General features: G+C 35.7%; 1 protein-coding gene across 2 annotated transcripts in view; it reads left to right on the top strand.

Annotated features, from left to right (window-relative positions):
* LOC126266872 (2-amino-3-ketobutyrate coenzyme A ligase, mitochondrial-like) overlaps nucleotides 1-18,319 on the top strand; it is a 220,656-nt gene that overhangs the window by 42,396 nt on the left and 159,941 nt on the right. For both annotated transcript variants that reach the window (XM_049971519.1, XM_049971520.1), the window contains exon 2: nucleotides 17,654-17,886. In XM_049971519.1, the coding sequence (XP_049827476.1) occupies nucleotides 17,654-17,886 (233 nt within the window). The remainder of the gene's footprint in view (nucleotides 1-17,653; nucleotides 17,887-18,319) is intronic.

Here is an 18,319-nt window from a genome sequence, read left to right as displayed (position 1 = left end):
CTGTCTTGTAGTTGTTGACTTTGATCATGACAGCATTAGAATTGCAGAAAATGATAGCCACATTTTTCCAACAGATGAAATTGTTTCTTTCTTTGCTGCATTTTCACATTTTCTTTCCCACTGTTTCAACTATTCTTTCATTGCTGGTTTATAATGATGAATCTATGTTTCATACACTGTTACAAAATGTTGGAGCAGCCCTCAGAATTTGCATGTTTTGTTTGCATGATTACCTTTCAAAGCAACTGCATTATTCTTTCACATCTTCACCTTCTGTAATTTAAGACCAAATTTGTTTTGCTTTTATTTACAAAGGATTTTCATTGGACATTCTGTAAATATGGTAACATGTTTCTAAATGTTGTTACTTATAAAGAAAAACTGTTTTAATCTATAAATAGCAAAATGTGGAAACATTAGGCTACTATGTTTACAAAATGACCACTGAAGATGCTTTTCAAGTAAAATAGAAATTATCTGGTAAAATACAATCTTAAGATGTGAAAAAATAATACTTTGATATAGTATTTGTGTTTAAATGAATCTAGACAGCTTTGAATCATGTTAACTGATTTTTTTGTTTTGTAAATACTTTAGGATTACAGGAGACGCTCATTGGAAAGCCAGTGTTGAGTCATTGATAGGCGAACACAAAAGAAAGAAAACTTGCTAGCTTTTGAAGTTATCCTTTGATTACCAAGAGTGCACAAACACGCACACACACACAAACTCAGACAGATGCATACATATCCCTATCTGCCTACATGGTGCTGGCTAGACTGACAGTGCCAATGGAATTTTGCAGCAGGTGGGCCAGTTGTGCTGGTGGTAGTGTTGGCTGAAGTGATTAGAGATAGGAAGGTGGCTAGTAAGTGGAGGGTCTGGTGGTGGGTGGCTATTTGCTTAAAAGGGGGCCAGTTTTTAGCTAGGAATATGGAAGGGAGGGTTGAGAGGTATGCTTTTAGCAGCCCATGGGAAGTAGCACACACTGAAGGCTATGTGGGGATGTGAGCTGGGAAGGGTGATAGGATGGAGGAAGGGGAAACTGTTGGCTGAAGGGCACAGGGACAGTGGGTTATGTAATACTGAGGCCAGGAGATTATAAGAGTGAAGAATGTGTTAGAAGGATAACTCTTGTCAGTGTAGTTCAGAGAAGCTGGTGGTGGAGAAAAGGCTCCAGATGGCCTGTGTTGCAAAGCAGCAATTGAAATCGAGCATGTTTTGCTCAGCTGCATGTTGTGCTACCAGTAGTCAACATTGTTCTTGACAAATCCTGATGTATTTGCATTCCACAAGAATTTTCCTACAATGTTATTTAAAAATACTTTTTATTTGTTAAAGTTAATGTGGCACTCATCAAGCAAAACAATATGTTACTCTCAATCTTTGTTTAAAATACACTGAGCATATCCATCTGAAGATAATTGAGGATGGCCTTGTGAATTTATACTATAACCAAGTTGGTTGTACAGTTTTTTGGACATTCTGATTGCTCATTATCTGCTGGATGAAGGGCACAGGGACGGTGGGTTATCTAGTGCTGAGGCCAGGAGGTTATGAGAGCAGAGAATGTGCTGTAAGGATAACTCCCTTCTGTGTAGTTCAGAGAAGCTGGTAGTGGAGAGATGGATCCAGATGGCTCAGGTTGTGAAGTAGCAGTTGAAACTGAGTATGTTTTGCTCAGCTGCATGTTGTGCCACTGGTATTCAACATTGTTCCTACAACATTTTTTAAAAATATTTTTTATTATTAATGGTTAATTGTGGCACCAATCAAGCAAAAAGATATGTTACTCTCAAATACACTGAGCACAGTCAGTTGAAGATAACTGAGGATGGCCTTGTGAATTTATACTATAATCTAGTTGGTCACACAGTCTTTTGGACATTCTGATTGCTCATTATCCTGCATGGATGCTTGACTATGTATAAATTTGGTAACCTAATTCATTACATAAAAATGATTGAGAAGGTTACTTTGATGACGTATTGGTTCTTCTTTCATATTTGTTGGGGGGTCAAGCCTTTCAAAATAAACCATTTTATCACAACTTATAAACATAGTGTTTCGTCCACAGAGTAATATACTCTCAAAATTGCAGTGTTTTCATCATACAGGGTGTACATTAAGTCCAGGAACACTTTCAATTATTTATTGCTCAAGAACTAAACATTGTACAGATGTCATACATATTGCAGTATGAAGAGAAACTCTGAAAGAAGTGTTTCCTTCTTAGTCATTTTTTTTCTTTTTTTTTTCTTTCTTTTTTTTTTTACAAGCATTTGATACACAAAAAATGAGTGACCTGGCAAACATCAACACAGTAATCCAATTTTTGGCCATACCTGTCCCAGCATGGCATTGCTGACTCTGGCAGTCACTTCCCATATTCTCTCCCTGAGCACTGCTACATCATGTGGTAGAGGCAGTACATATACCAGATCTTTAATATGTCCCCATAGAAAAAAGTCACACGGAGTGAGATCTGGTGATCGGGGAGACCATTTCATGAAACATCTATCCCCTTCTGAAGAAAAGCCAGTCCATCAATGTGGCAACTCTGTGTTCAGGTACCCACAAACTTCACAATGAAAATGGGGTGGAGCCCCAACCTGATGGAAGATGAACGGAGAGTCTGATTGCATTTGAGGCATCAGCCATTGCTATAACATGTTCAAGTGGGAATATCCAGTGACAGTGCTCTCAGAAAAGAAGAATGGCCCACAGAGTTTTCGACATGACGAGGCACAAAAAACATTTACCTTTTGGGAATCACACTCAGATTCAATGCATTCATGTGGATGGATGCATTTTACCCCAGATTTGACAATTATGACTGTTCACTTTCACATTAGTGTGAAAAGTGGCTTCATCACTAAAAATTAAGCAATCAACAATGCCATCCCCATTCTCATTCAGTTGTTGCAACTGTGAACAAAACTCAGAACACTTGTCTTTGTCATTGTCATTGAGCTTTTGCACTAGCTCCAGTTTGAATGGTTCCATAGACAGCGTCTGTCACAGGACTTTCCACACTGTCATTGGAGTCATTTCTAGTTCATGGGATGCATGATGCACTGATTTCTTTGGACCCCTTATGAATGTCTCTCATATGCAGTCCACATTTACTTCACTCACACTGGGACGTCTGCTTCTCTTTGCAGGATGCAAGCAACCTATCATAACGACTTTGTTGGGCCAATGGTAAATGGCCGTCCTTGTTGGTGGGTTCTTACTGTACTTGGTTCTAAACAATCATTGAACAGCTGTAGCACACTTGTTCTTGTCGAACTCCAACACACCGAAAGCTCGCTCTGTGTTTTCGACTAGTGCTGATTATTGGCAAATTGCCAAACTATGCTGTGGTGTACAAGGAAAAAAAACTTACAGTGTTTCTCTTCAAAATGACATATGTATGATATCTGTAAATTGCTTGGTTCTTGTGCAATAACAAATTGAAAGTGTTCCTGGGCTATATTAACACCCTATATTTGTGGCTTATCTATGTTAGTCTGCAAACATTCAGAATGTTATCATTGTTATCTTCCTGTGGTTTACAGTAGAGACAGGTGAATATTTATATACTCTGATCTGAAAGTTGGATGCTCAAATATTCTGAGACCATTTGGGACACATACAGTGACTTATTCAAGTGCCTGCCATTGAACTTTTCAGCATTTCTGTTCCATTCTCTTGGAATTCCAATAAACCTGTAGTCACCTTCTTTCTGTGGATTCAGTTTCCCCTAATAGTTTGACTTAATATGTGTTCCAAAAATAATTGACAAGAATTGAGTATGGGCTGTAAAAGTGATTTGTTAGCTATGTCCTTTGTAGATGAAAAATGATAACCCAGTACCCTACAACTGAATCACAGTCTGCCCTTTGCTATGACTAAACTAGGAATATCATTCCACTTCATATCTCCACACATTGTATCTTCAGGATATTTGTGTAACATGTCGGACACCCATGTGACCCAAAATCCTATACCCAATGGCCATGATTTTTGGGTTTTGTAAGCAGTCCAGATATTTTAATTAATGAGCTGTCTTTGCACCAGGATAATGTTTTTAAAGATATGACTAACTATTATTACTATTAACAACTGCATCAAACTCAAACTGCAAGCAATAATGTCTGCAGTTTCAAATGTGAGAGTTGCCTTAGACATCTATTCAACAAATCCTAGTATCAGTCTTGTCCTGTTGTATCTATCTTTATCCTTTATGATCACATTGTTTCTGTAACCAATATTTCCTGTCCCATTAGTCACAGGACATGCAAGTACATCAAATACCAATTTTTCTGCAAATGATGCTGAGTGTTCTGTCTGGAGATGATCATCACCAACCATGGCCAATGACAAGCTTGACGAGGATACTAACACCATTCAGAAAGATCTGGGTAGAATAAAACCAGTGGAAGGTGTAATAGTGATCACTCACTTTTTAATTGAGCTGTTGAGTGGTAGATATTCACATGAACAATATTTAAGTCATAGTCAAGCTTTAGGTGTAGCTGCCTTGTCCCATTATGTGGCCATAGTATGATACTCAGCACAATACACTCATCTTGTCCACATCTACATTTTCAGTTTTTGTGAAGTGGTCAGGCAGAAACTGTCAATGAGTGCCATCAACATGTTCTTTCACAAACTTCCAAAGAAAGATGTTCAGTAGTATCATGTCTGGTGAGTGTAGTGGACACAGATTTGATCTGCCTCTCCCAACCCAATGGCCCAGATATTTCTCATCGCAAAAGGAAAGTGCACTGTTGGTGAAGTGTGGCAGGGTGCCCCCCTGCTGAAAAATGGTGCCTGGTGGCAGTTATGGAATGAAGTAATTCTCCAGAATGTTGGAGAATGTTGTTCTAATCACTGCACAGACATTACAGAAGAATTGCCTGGTGGTGTCAGTCCATAGTAGGTTTCATCACATATCCACCTTAGGGTTATTACGCTTGTGCCCAAATGTGGAATTTCAGTTTCCCACACCTTGCAGATGTGTCTGTTCTTTTTTCCACAAATATTAAATGTTGCACTCTCCTGTACTGACTGGTAGAAGTCATACTAGGTATATTCAACCAACACTGCCGACTGTTTGCCACAACGACATTAATCTGTGTAAGGAGCACATAGTAGTTGCAATATGTGTCACCATAGAAGCAAACATTTGTGCAGAACATCTCACAACATGGTTTTTGGTATGTATACATGGCACAAATCAATTTCCTTGAACTTCTTACAAATAGCATCTGTATGTGATCAATAACCATCCATATGATCTGTGATTTAAATGTTTTTCTGCTGTAATTGCTGATCAAAATGCAAGATACTGTTGTGAGCAGCAGCTCTCAGCCAAGCTCAGTGTGGTAGAGCCATCGCACATGTATGACCAATTGTGTTTCAGCCAGCCACAAAACACAATGGCTTCTCTTGCATGGGAAACTTTCTCTCATCTTGGTAACTACAACTCAACTGATGTGAACAATTACAGTCCATGTTTCTCACATACACATTTCTATGTGAACTGCACATCCTCTTTACTGCCATGTGAGCCCCATGAGATTCAACTCACTTGTTCCTGAGATAGACATCATTTTTATTTGTTTCATCTGTTCATCACCATACACCTTGTAGTAGAAAAAAGCTGTTGCCTTTCTAGTTGTGCTATGAGGATACTACATAATTAACAGTTAAGTAAATATGCTTATAATGTTAAGGTGTAACAGTTACTACATGTTTAACAGTCAAGTAAATATGCTTACAGTGTTATGGTGTAACAGTTATTACATACTGTGAGAATGGAGAGTTATTTAAATGAATGTATCTACAGTATTCCTAGGCCTGTAAATAATTTAATTTGGAATAGCACAATACTGGTTTTAAAGTTTGGCTACAGGCCAGTCACAATATTGTTTACTCAGATTCTTATCTACAAATTGTGTGACTGAGTTCAGGTCCTTTATTAAAATATTGTCTCATTTAAGATGATTGTTTACATATAAATGCATATGGTATAAAATTTCAACTGCTTATTCTCTGTGGAACATCAGTTAAGAGAGTCTTGCAGTATTGGCATATTAAATTCCTATGAACACTTAATAAGTAAATATATTTTTATGAAAGTAAGGAATAACTGTATAATGGACCAGTGGTAGACTGTGAAAATGTAGCCTCCATAGCCAAATGGTTAGCATCAGTACCTCCAGTATAGAAGAACTTGGCTTCAAAAGAGAGGTGTGAAACAGGGTCTTCTCAGCCTTGTGAGGCCATATGATGAGCTACTTGAATACAGAAGCAACACCATCATCAGGATTCAAGTACTAGCAATAATGGCTCAAAGAGATTGCAATACACTGGTCACATGTCAATGAACACAAATCACTCCTCATACTGCCTTGTAGGCAGCAGTCAGCCAATTGGGACAGGCATCAGTCCTAATCTGATAGCACTGTTTACAATTAGGAATAAAAATGTACTTCTTCATTATTAAGTGAACAGAAGATGGATGCCACAGATGTGTTCTGAGTGACATGAAATAGGAAATACAACTAGGGCATAACTGTAGTGAAGAAATGATATCACTCTCTTAGTAACAGTTATAAAGTGGATATCAGAGAAATATTGAAAGCCAGTAAGCAGATATTGACTTGAACTTAAGATTAGTGCATAAAGAAGCTATATAAAAAGATGATAAAGTGAAGTGGAGGTATACAATAGAGGTACAATGTCATTAACAATAAATGTGTGGAACATTGTCACACTGTGCATGATGTGCAAGTTATTACTTCTTTGCTACTAACCCTGTTCACACTGTACTTCACAGACAGTATCCATGTATGCCACTAAATGTACCTACACAAATACAGCATTGTATAACAAACAGTTCAAGGAATGTGATATCATAAACACTGAAATGCATGAAAAAATGCCACATAATCCATGAAGTTGTAATATGCATATATATTTTACTACTAAAACACTCCTACAGTTGACTGAACTTAGGAAATTCCTGACACCTGGTAGTACTTTTGACAGCTTTCATCTATGAAGCACAAATGGCTGTAGGTGAAAACAATAGCCATCTATAGACCTGTGAGGAGGTGTTGCTGTGGAGATGTTTTCAAAATCACATTGTAGACATGGAAGTCAGCTGTACTCATACATTTGCACAGTTTGCATATTTCTTTGTGTGGCAGTTTCATAATTTCAGAGGCGTTTTCACAAATACCTGGAGATATTACTCTACAAATCTGTAAATTTCTGCCTAACAGAACTCAAAGATGATTAAGAAAACTAATAAACTTAAAAAAAAAAAAGGGACCAGTTAAAGCTAAACAGAAAGCATGGAGGAATGCCATATGTGAGGAAATCATAATGGAAGGAATGAGAAAGTGGAAGAAATGGAAATTCTCTAAAAAGAATTAGCATTATGAGCTGTTCAAACTACAAAGAAAAATTAAAAGAGGATTTCAAAATTCACAGCTAGCAGAAACACTACAGAAATTTCTGTCAGTCTTTTAGGGATGACTTTAAAAGTTATCAATCCCCAGGTATTTGATTCAGATATGCAAATGGTTAAATTTGCCTTAACAATACTGAAAACTTTGAAATACTAGCAGAACACTTGGAACCCTTTTGTTGGTTGCCCAGAGTCACACTGTAAATTAGATTTTCCACAGATTCACGAAAAACTAGGCATTGATTCACCACACAGTGTTGAAGAAATTAGGGGAATAATAAACACTCTAAGGAATAACAAATCTAGTGGAGAAGACCCTGTAATAGCCGAGCTTCTAACATAATCTGTGCCAAAAATTAAAAGTTTATAACAACTTTCTGAAGAAGATGGAAAACAGAAAAGATCCCAGGAGAAAGGAAAGTAGCTGCAAGGTAACAAAAAGGTACAATCAAATGTTAACAATGACAGAGGTATATTCCTTTTATCAATTACTTATAAGATATTCTCAAAAATAGTACTTAAAAGAGTACAGTCGGTGCACCTCTAACTAGTGGATAAATATCAAGATGGGTTTAGGTAGGAAAGATCTTTCTCAGAACAGATCTTCAACCTGAAATCCATAATTCATCATTGATTATTCAACTCCAAAGATATAGTTACAGCACTTATTAATTTTATAAAAGCTCTTGACTCTGTTGATAGGGAAACCCTAGATAAAATAACCCATGAATTTGGAGTTAAAACTAAGTTATTAAGCCTAATCTGAAAAACTCTGACAGACACAGTCAAGTAAAATTTATAGGTGAGATATCTCAAAACTTTCAAGATAAATGCAGGTCCTTGGCAAGGTGATACTTTATCTCCACTTCTTTTCTACTGTGTCATGGAGAAAATTAGGAATTTGGGACAAAAAACTAAAGAATGCAAAATGTTGCCACGCATGCTAGGGAGAGAGAGAAAAAGTGTTGCAATCAATTACCTAACCTTTGTATATTACTTTGGCAGAGTTTCTGAAAGTCTGAAAAATGCAACAGTAAAAGTAAACCTTCAGGAGGAGAAAGACAACATAGAGGCTTCAGAACCTTTGCAAAGAAAACCAGATTTATGACAAATGTTAAAAATATTCCAAAATGTTTAATAAGACACTGAACAAACTGAAAAAAGAAAGCATATTTAAGAAAATTGTTTAGAAAAATATGTTGTTGAGAAGGAATACACTAGATGAACACAGTGTGTAGCATAACTAAGAATACCCCAGCAAAAGTGATTATTTAAGAAACTTAAACTAAATCACTATGGCACCAGTAGTGAAACCAGAATTCCTGTATTCTAGCAAATCTCTCAGTATTGAAGTATGAGCTTGATAAGTTAGAAATATTAGGAAGAAGAACTATACAGAAAATTTTAGGTCTTCAGAACAATGCAGCATTTTGGAAATTAAGAAGCAACATTGTAATCTATCAGAAAATAGAAAACATATCACAAAAATAAGGAAGAGGAGATTACTAATTTTTTTACATTTTTACAGAGTGGACATAATAGATTCACCAAACAGGTCTTCATATATAGAATTTTTTGATGGCTGTCTTATTGCATGGATGAGGGACTTGAGCTGATGGTATATACAAGAAAAGTACCACCACAGCTGTATGTTGAGAATGTCTTTATTCTATCATACAACTAGTTTTGGCAGCACATTACTGCTCACTCAGGCCCTGTTTACCAAATAACTACAGCACAATGCCAATATTTAAAAACTGAACAACCATAAAACAATCAACGCCTAAAACTGTGGTATTATTATGTATTAACCTTAAAGCAATATTCTGCATAGTACCAATGCAGCACATTTGTCAAAACATCCAATTTTTTTTTTCCTGCTCTATTCCAGAAATGTGTAAGTGTATAAAACATGAAAACAGAATAAACCTGAATTACAGTCACAAAACACATGGTTGTTATCATGTGTAAAAGTAATGGACATCTAAAAAGCAACTTTCTCTCCTTTCTAACCAAATCATTAAAACAGTACAACATTCCACATTCATAGATAAATAAGAACTTAATACTGACCAGAACTAATTAGGACTGTCAGTGAAATAACATAAATGCAATATATATATATATATATATATATATATATATAGCAAAACAGTCCATACTACCCATCATCTGGTTCTTGTAAATGTTATTAAGATGTATGACTACATATGAAGCTGTCATAACTGCAAAAGGAAAATGCATCTAGAAAAACCAGGTAGTAGGCCATATATTCTGGATTTATGTTATTTCATTGACAGTCCTAATTGGTTCTATCTAGTATTCAGTTCATATTTCTCTAACAAATTCTGATCCACATTTATGAGTATTTTATCAGCCTGTCATGTGGCATTTTGCTGGTTCTTGTCCTACCATAATGGTATAATTTTGATAATGAGTTCAGCTGTGATTTTTATTTTACCAGTCACCATATCATAATTACCAAGGATACTTGTTCTGTAGCACATTATGCATTCCGGAGTTTGTATAGAAGTTTTTAGGGTCAGTAGTTATTATCAGGGCATGCTGCGCAGTTACTAGAATGAGGGCCTGGAACTCATATCAAGTTGTTTGTGTCTACTTAGGCTGTAGATTTTTACTATGAGTTAGTCTTCCCATACGCTATGTCTTACAGTGTGAAACTTTATGATTTGGCGTCATAGAGGTCAAGGACCAGTTTGCATTTCTTTTTTTCCCTTTGACTTCATGTATATTATATTGGTACAGCCGATAGAAACACAAAAATACGATTTTTGTGTTTCTATCGGCTGTACTGAGCTGAGGTAAGTACTGGCCAGCCCCTCTATCTCTTTGTTAGTAATTGTTTCACATCTTTATATGAGATTTTCCATTAATTAGTTGTATATTATATTGGTACATCAAAGCATGTGACATTTCAGATATTGTGGTTTACAGTTTTCATAATAAGTAATGAGTGTTTCAGAAGGGACTGCTCCACATTTTTTTTATTATTGTTACACCTTATCTTATGGTGTACTGACCTACATATTTATGTATGGTGTATGATAAGAGATCAGAGGATACCAGATTGTCTTAGGCACCTGTGCCCAACACTGAGACAATGAAGTTGTAGCAGTTAGGTTGTAGATATTTAAATGTGTTTTATTTCTAGGAGGATTTTTATTGTGAAGGAATATACTGTTTGACGTGGATATTTTAGTTGTGTTTCTTATGGTTAGTTGCTTATGTTTATCACATAAGGATGTAATAGTGAACACAATATTTGAGGCCTGGTATATTTGGTTATTTGAGAGTACACAGTTATCAAGGGTTTTGAGAGGAGTGCCTTTTCGGTTCTTGGAGATAGTTTGTCAAAAATTTCTGTGGTTCTTGTACAGTTGCAATAGGTCTGTGGTTAGCCTGTACCAAGTGAGTTTCACTTTCACTGTTAGGTTCTTACATCACATATACCTCTTTGGCATACTGCGTTAAATTCTAATGAACATTTTTAGCTGGATATTTGGGACCCTTCTTAAATTTATAACAATTGTACATTGTGTTGTTTTAATGATTTGGTTTGAAATGTGTCAAAGTTGCTTTTTAGATGTCCATTGTTTTTACATATGATGATAGCAATGTGTTTTGTGACTGTGAATCAGGTTTATTCTGTGTTTATGTTTTATACACTTATATATTTCTGGAATATAACAGGAGTGCCCTATAGGTACTTTGTAGAATATTACCTTAAGGGCCCCAAGATGGTGAAAAATGTGAAAAATATGGAATTTTTTGTTCTTTGCATGTTAAAATTTTACTGAGTTTTCTGATTAATTTGCTTCAAGATTCACTCATCTATCTTAATTCTAAGTGTTTAAAAATATGAGGGCTATCCACAAAGTACATTACGTTTTGGAATTAAAAATAAATAAAGTATTGGAAATTTTTTTCATTATATACAGATGAAAGCCACACTTAAATACTACTTTTCTACATAGTTGCCATTTAAATTAAGGCACTTATCGTAACGATGGACAAGCTTGGAAATTCTTTCATTGTAAAATTCGGCCGCCTGCACCTTCAACCAAGTGGTTAATCAGTAACCCGGTAGAAATACGATTTTTGTGGATTTCCTGGAAAGAGGCACTACAATAAACTCTCAAAGGTATTGCCAAACTCTGCACAACCTCAGAAGAGCAATACAAAACAAGCGCAGGGGAAAGTTGGCCTCAAAGGTCTTGCTGATTCACGACAATGCCCGGACCCACACAGCAAATGCCGCTCATGAAGTTCTTGAATCTTTTAAGTGGGAGTTGTTTCCTCATCCGCCATACAGTCCCGACCAGGCACCGAGCAACTTCCACCCACTTATTCCCAGCAATGAAGAAGTGGTTGGCTATGCAGCGTTTTGATGACGACGCACAGCTTCAAGAAGAGGTAATCATGTGGTTGAAGGCACAGGCAGCCAAATTTTACGATGAAGGAAATTCCAAGCTCGTCCATAGCTATGATAGGTGCCTTAATTTAAATGGAAATTATGTAGAAAAGTAGTATTTAAGTGTGGCTTTCATCTGTATATAATAAAAAAATTCCAATACTTTATTTATTTTTAATTCTAAAACTTAATGTACTTTGTGGATAGCCCTCGTAAATAAATGAAAAGGGCCTGCACTGCTCTCTGTGGGAGTTTCCTAACCCATTTGACAGGTTGTTTTTGTTTCTTCATCAGAGAAGGATTCTAACATATTTTGAGCTTCCCTCTATTTTTTTCGGTGACAGGCACAGGGATTTTGCATTATATGGATTCTGTGCAGATATTGGCACCTCTGGCAGAAAATAAGACAATTGTACATCAAAGTTTGTTGTTATGTGGTTTTTGAGGGTGATTTTGAGTGTGTTGTTCTGAAGTGTGTTGAGTAGATAGACAAGAGTGGGTGCATTCTTGTTTGAATATCATTTTTTCAGGAAAAGTGTTGCAAGTGAGTGACAGAATAGTTTTGAAAAAAACAGAAAGATAAAGGGAAGAAGCATATTTGGAAGAACATTTCGGCAAATGTAGAGGTTATGTCTGAAGCAGGTAGTGAGGCTTCTTCCTCCCGGAGCAGTGCATCCAAAAAGAAACTGAATACTAGTGAAGACAGATACAATAAAATGTCTCATGAAACAGATCAAAACAATGTAACTACAATATTTGACATAAATGTACTGTCAGATATTTTTAAAAAATATATCAGCTGTAAAAATTGTAATCAGGAAGGTCTTGAGCTTCAAGTCAAGCAACATGTTGGCCTTGCATGTGAAATAATGCTATCATGTGATATGTGTGACTACAAAGTATCATTTTTAAATTTCCACTTTGTGTAAAGTGAGTCAGGAAAGTTATTTGAAGTTAATCTGAGACTGGTTCGTGCCTTCATTCTATTGGAAAAGGTGCAACCACAGGACAAATGATGTGTGGTCTTACAAACTTACAAAAGTCACCCACAAAATTTATTATTTACAATAAAACATTAGGGTCTCTGTAGTGGATGACATTTTTAAATACTGAAGAAAGCCTATTCAACAACCTGTAAGAATTTCATCATAATATCTTAAGCAGTTTCCAAGAAAACTTCACCTAAAAGTTGCAGTTTTAGCAAGAAAAGCATACTGTGTTCCATGTTACTTCAACTAATACATAAGAGTATCATGATTTTATGTATTCATTGATTTATTGTTGTTTAGTTTTCAAATATTGGCTTTGTATTAATGTTCTTTGATAAACAGGGCTTGGGGATTGTGTTAATGTGATATTGAAAGTAATTGTATGATATAATAGAGGCATTCTCAAGATACAGTTTTGTTTCACATAGATCTTCATATATATTAGGGAAAAGGAATTAACAGCCACCAAGATTCAAGAGGTGGAAAGGACTTGGAAAGGAAGAACATAAGAGAAGAAAAGAAGTATTGGAAGAGAGACTTTTAGGAAAAAAAAAAGTTTTAAAACTAGAAAGATTCCAATGCAGAAGTGAAAAAAAACTGGCACTATAGTTGTCCAAAGATAAGAATAAGAAACACAGTGAAGCAATTAAGGAAAACTTGAAGTAAAGGAAAGAACAACAAATGATTATGAACTTAAACTAAAACGTGCTCTCTAAAAGGACTTCACAGTACTGGAAGAAGAAATGAAAGTTTAAAGCTCCACTCTACTGAACCCAAGCCCAAGCCCAAGACCTCATCATGTAAATGGTGAAGAAGTGCTAGTGAGGGGAGTAACTATCTCCTAAAAACAATGAAGGTTCATCTGACTTGGGTGATAGTACCCTATAACAGGTGCTTGGTAGAGTGACAGTGAAGATCTCAGCCTTAATGATGGCAGAAAGAGTGGATTTTGGCATGGCAGGAGAACAGGCAACTCCTTTAACAAAATCCTGACTTGTAACAAGTAGCAATGTGATTGACATCTCTATATCCAGAATAGTAGGGATGTAAATTTTATGTTTCAGGAAATTACAAACACTGGTCCTGAACCCTCAGTTGAAATACTGACCAAAATCATGATTACAAACATTCATAATTCATGAGAACAAAAATAACTTTATCCGTGGTGGTAACCTGTACACCTATCAGCAAACAGCAATGAAGTATTTGGTTTCTGTGGTATCTGGGTTACCATGATCACAGAGAAATTGTAGTTCTCTGGCAAAATACCAGCAAAGAACCTGACTTACATTAGAACATTGAACATCAACATCCTGATTCAACCAGGCAAACTACACAACCTACATCAACAAAAGATACAAATACTAGCCCATCAGGAAATGCTCTTCACAGATGAAGATGCTAGAGTTTATGATAACTGCTCCACCTTTTAAATCAAAACAGACAAGCTAGTCAAAATAGATTCCACTCATTTTTAGGTATGGCTTTTGTCATACACAAGAAAATAGTAAATTCATTTAAAGAAGTTACAGTTGTATACAAAAGAATCATGATAATGCATGTGCAGATTGCAAATAAGTACCCATTGATTAATACACGTGCACTCACAAACAGTGATAACAAATATTGTGAAAGAGTTCAACAATTTTGGAGTAAAGTGGAAGATATAAGACTTCCACTAGGTGAACCCAACTTGCAACTTGCCAGGAAAAAGAACACCAAAACCTTTTTGGTAACTTACCACTACAAAAATTGATCGCCAAAAATGTGAGTAGACTCATTGTGTTGTGACAGCCAACAATTTAAAAATCATGTTAATCTCACCAAGGAAAAATCTCTGAAAGTAAAAGACCTGGAGGTCATACATACAATTGACTGGTGAATATCAAATTGGTCATGTACCCAAAACAGAAAGAAGTTCATGATGTATAAGTCTACAGAGTTGCAAATGACAGTACTTCTGTGCATCAAAATTAATTTACTTGAGAGAGAATGTACCACATGACAACACACCCCCAAAACAATTTCAAACATAAAAGAATGAAGGAATTAATATAAAAGAGTAGAGGGAGAAACAAAAGGCAGGCACCTGCAGATCAGTTCCAAACGAAGATCGTATTGAAAGCTAAAAAGCTGATCCCATCGAAGAAGAATATGACAACCATTTATGGGACTTTGAATGTGAAGACACTTTGTTTGAATGAAAGAAGGCCTTTCAGAAATGTAACAGCAAAAAATTTCCTGAGGCTAAACAACACTTTTTTCAGATAAGAAAGCAGATGACAAAATTACACAGTCAAAATGGAAACACATGAAAGAACAAATTGACTCTACAAAGAACTTTAGGGAAAAAGAACACTATGACTCTTACAGGGCACTCAAAGGAAAGATCTGCATATACACCTCACAGAACATATGCTCCAGAATGCAGGTCAGCAAACTCAGTCTGATGAGTCACAACACTGTAGAGAAACAGTGCAATACTTATCTGAGCTATTCAGCTGTCCAGAACCCACCCTCAAGATTTCCCAGGAAGATTCTTAGATATTATTACTCAAAATCTCAACTGAAGATGAAATCTTTAAACATTACCTTAGACTGAAAAACTACAGGACATATGGGAAAGATGGCACCATCACAGAATTATTGAAGCACATAGGGATGATCACACTTGAGGAACTTATACAAATCATCATTGGTATTCAGCATACAGAGAAACTTGCAGAAAATCAAGAGTATACACTTATCCACCCACTCCACAAGAAAGGTGACAGAACAAACATAAATAATAATGAAAAGATCTCTCTCCTTCAATACATATAAAAGATATTCTCAGCATGTTTACTTCAAAGAACACAAACACAGCTTGAACATAAGATTGCAAGTGGCCCTGAACTAGAGTGCTCATGTGCAGAACAGATCTTCAACATAAAAACAGTATTAAAATATAAAGCAGCTCGGAACTACCCAGTCACGCACACTTTCATTAACTACAAGAATGTACATGACTTGGTTGAATGACAATCTCTTTATGACTTTCTAGAATGGCAGGAACTATATCCAGAGACAGTAAGCATCAACAAGCGATTGCTCACAGACACAGAGTTCAAAGTAAAATTAATGAGGGAAATGTCACTAAGATTTCTTGCTTAGCTTTCACAGGAAATGTAGCAAAACAAGCAAACAGTGAAATCCGAGCAATCAAACAGACAGAAGCTCTCAGAGTATATACCTATAAATTGATTTTGAAGAAGTGAGTTAATCTGCACTAAATTTAAAATTCAGGAATTAAACACAAAGTATGGGAAAATCAAAGATATGTCAAGTATCTCAGTGCAGCCATAGAACCAATTAGTCTACTAAAGGAAACAGTGTGTTCAATTACAGAAACTCTTGGCAGTGTACAGGAGAGCATGACATTCTACAACAAAAAGCACATGTTAAGGCAAACAAATGTTGGACATTATAACACAGTGACCAAACCTGAAGTTCTGTATCCAAGTGAAACTATAATTTTCAACAAAAAGGTTATCTGTAAAAGATTCTAATGAAAGAATGAAGGATAATAAAGAAAATTATTGCCCCTGAAAAAAATGGAGGATGAATATAGACTGAAATTCTATAAAACAACTGAAAGCTTGTGAATCCTTGCAGCAAACATAAAAAAAAAACAAGATTAAAATTTTATTGACATGTTCAAAGACTCCCAACATAGAGAGTTAATAGAGAGTTACACAAAATTTTGGCATATCTAGGAAAATTAAAGGATTTAATGTGGATCCAACAAGTTAAAAGGGCCCTCCAGAATGCTGATGGATAGGATAGCCAGAGAGTGAGATTCTGAAATGAGTAAATGAGAATGAACCAAACAGACTGGAAAAAAACACACACACACAGAACAGCCCATGGAGAGATAATGAGAGCCATATGCAAGATCAAGAAAACAAACCTAAAAGCTTGCATGATCCAACAGGATACATATACAAATACATATACAAATAATAATAATAATAACAGAAATTAACCTTAATTGATGATTTGCTGTGTTACTTTCTTCTCTCTGGCCACATATTAAATCCAAATTCTGTTTTACCATAAATAATCAGGGATAAATAAATATTCTACTTCTCAATTCTGAAGCATAAAGTGTGAAAGAAATCTGATCTGTCAGCTTGTTTCATGAAATTCATGACACTTGCCTGCATTAAAACAATTTATTATTTTGCTACTGGTTTTGGCCACTGATATCATCTGGCACAAGAAAATTGGCTACTGGAAGTCACATATCAATCATACAGAACCATACAATTGTAATACCTGTCAGTTTTGTGAGCAATAATATACAAGACCAATACTTTTCATAAGTCAACAACCTTCATCAAATGGATACAGTAGGTTCCTGTTGTGTGCACATTGGGAAGGTTGTTGATATGAAAAGTAATGGTCCTCTATGTTATTGCTCATGAAACTGACAGTTAAAAAGCTTGTATGGCTCAGCATGATTGATACGTGACTTGAAGTAGCCTGTTTTTTCATGCCAGATGATGGTCAGTGATCAAAGCTAGCAGAAAATTAATAAATTATTCTAATGCAGCTAAGTGTCATGAATTTCCTGAAACATATATCCATTGCTGACAGTTCTGTATAGAAAACATCACAAACTTGTGTTTTCTTAGATTTATTTATTATTATTATTTTTTTTTTGATTAAACAGATATCCTTGCTTATTATTTGGTCGTGTAATGTTTCTGTATTTCCTGCCCACAGTGATGTTCTCTTTCAAACATCGAGTGAAAAGCATTGCATTTCTTCGAGGTGCACATTCAGATGCAGCTGCAGCTCTTAAGAGCATTTTGTGTGAGGAGCTTAAAAACATAAAGGATGCAGATGCATGGAAACAGGAACACGTCCTTACCTCAAGTCAGAAAGTTCCAATTACTATCGAGGGCCAAAAATCAAAGATACTGAATTTCTGTTCCCATAATTATCTTGGCTTAGCTGTAAGTATATTTAATGTATCTTCTTTTACAGTAATTGTTCCTTCTACTCTTTATAATAAATAACCCAAAACAGACTACAGTTTTGTAGATTCTGTCTTTCAGTATACTTTTACCACTTTCATTCATGAAAAATCATTTAAGTTAAACAAAAAAGAATGCTGTGTACATAACAGTTTGTTAAAATGACAGTTGATAACAAAATTGTGTTCAATAGACAAATTATGAAATTTTCAGTTCTTGCATTAACTTCTAACTCCTGCTAACAAATAACACTGCACATGTTGTTGAGCAGCAGACAAAAATAGCAAATTACTTTGAACGGGCTTTGTTGTGAGACACCATTATGGTATATAGTAAATGTTCAAATAGTTTTTTGTGCAAAATAAAATCCAATAACTAATATCAAGTATTCAAGGCATGTATATCTCCATAC

This window comes from Schistocerca gregaria, chromosome 4 (genome assembly GCF_023897955.1).
Source record: "Schistocerca gregaria isolate iqSchGreg1 chromosome 4, iqSchGreg1.2, whole genome shotgun sequence".
Taxonomy (NCBI): Eukaryota; Metazoa; Arthropoda; class Insecta; order Orthoptera; family Acrididae; genus Schistocerca; species Schistocerca gregaria.
The sequence above is the reverse complement of the archived record's forward strand: the minus strand, read 5'-3'. Positions and strand labels throughout refer to the sequence as shown.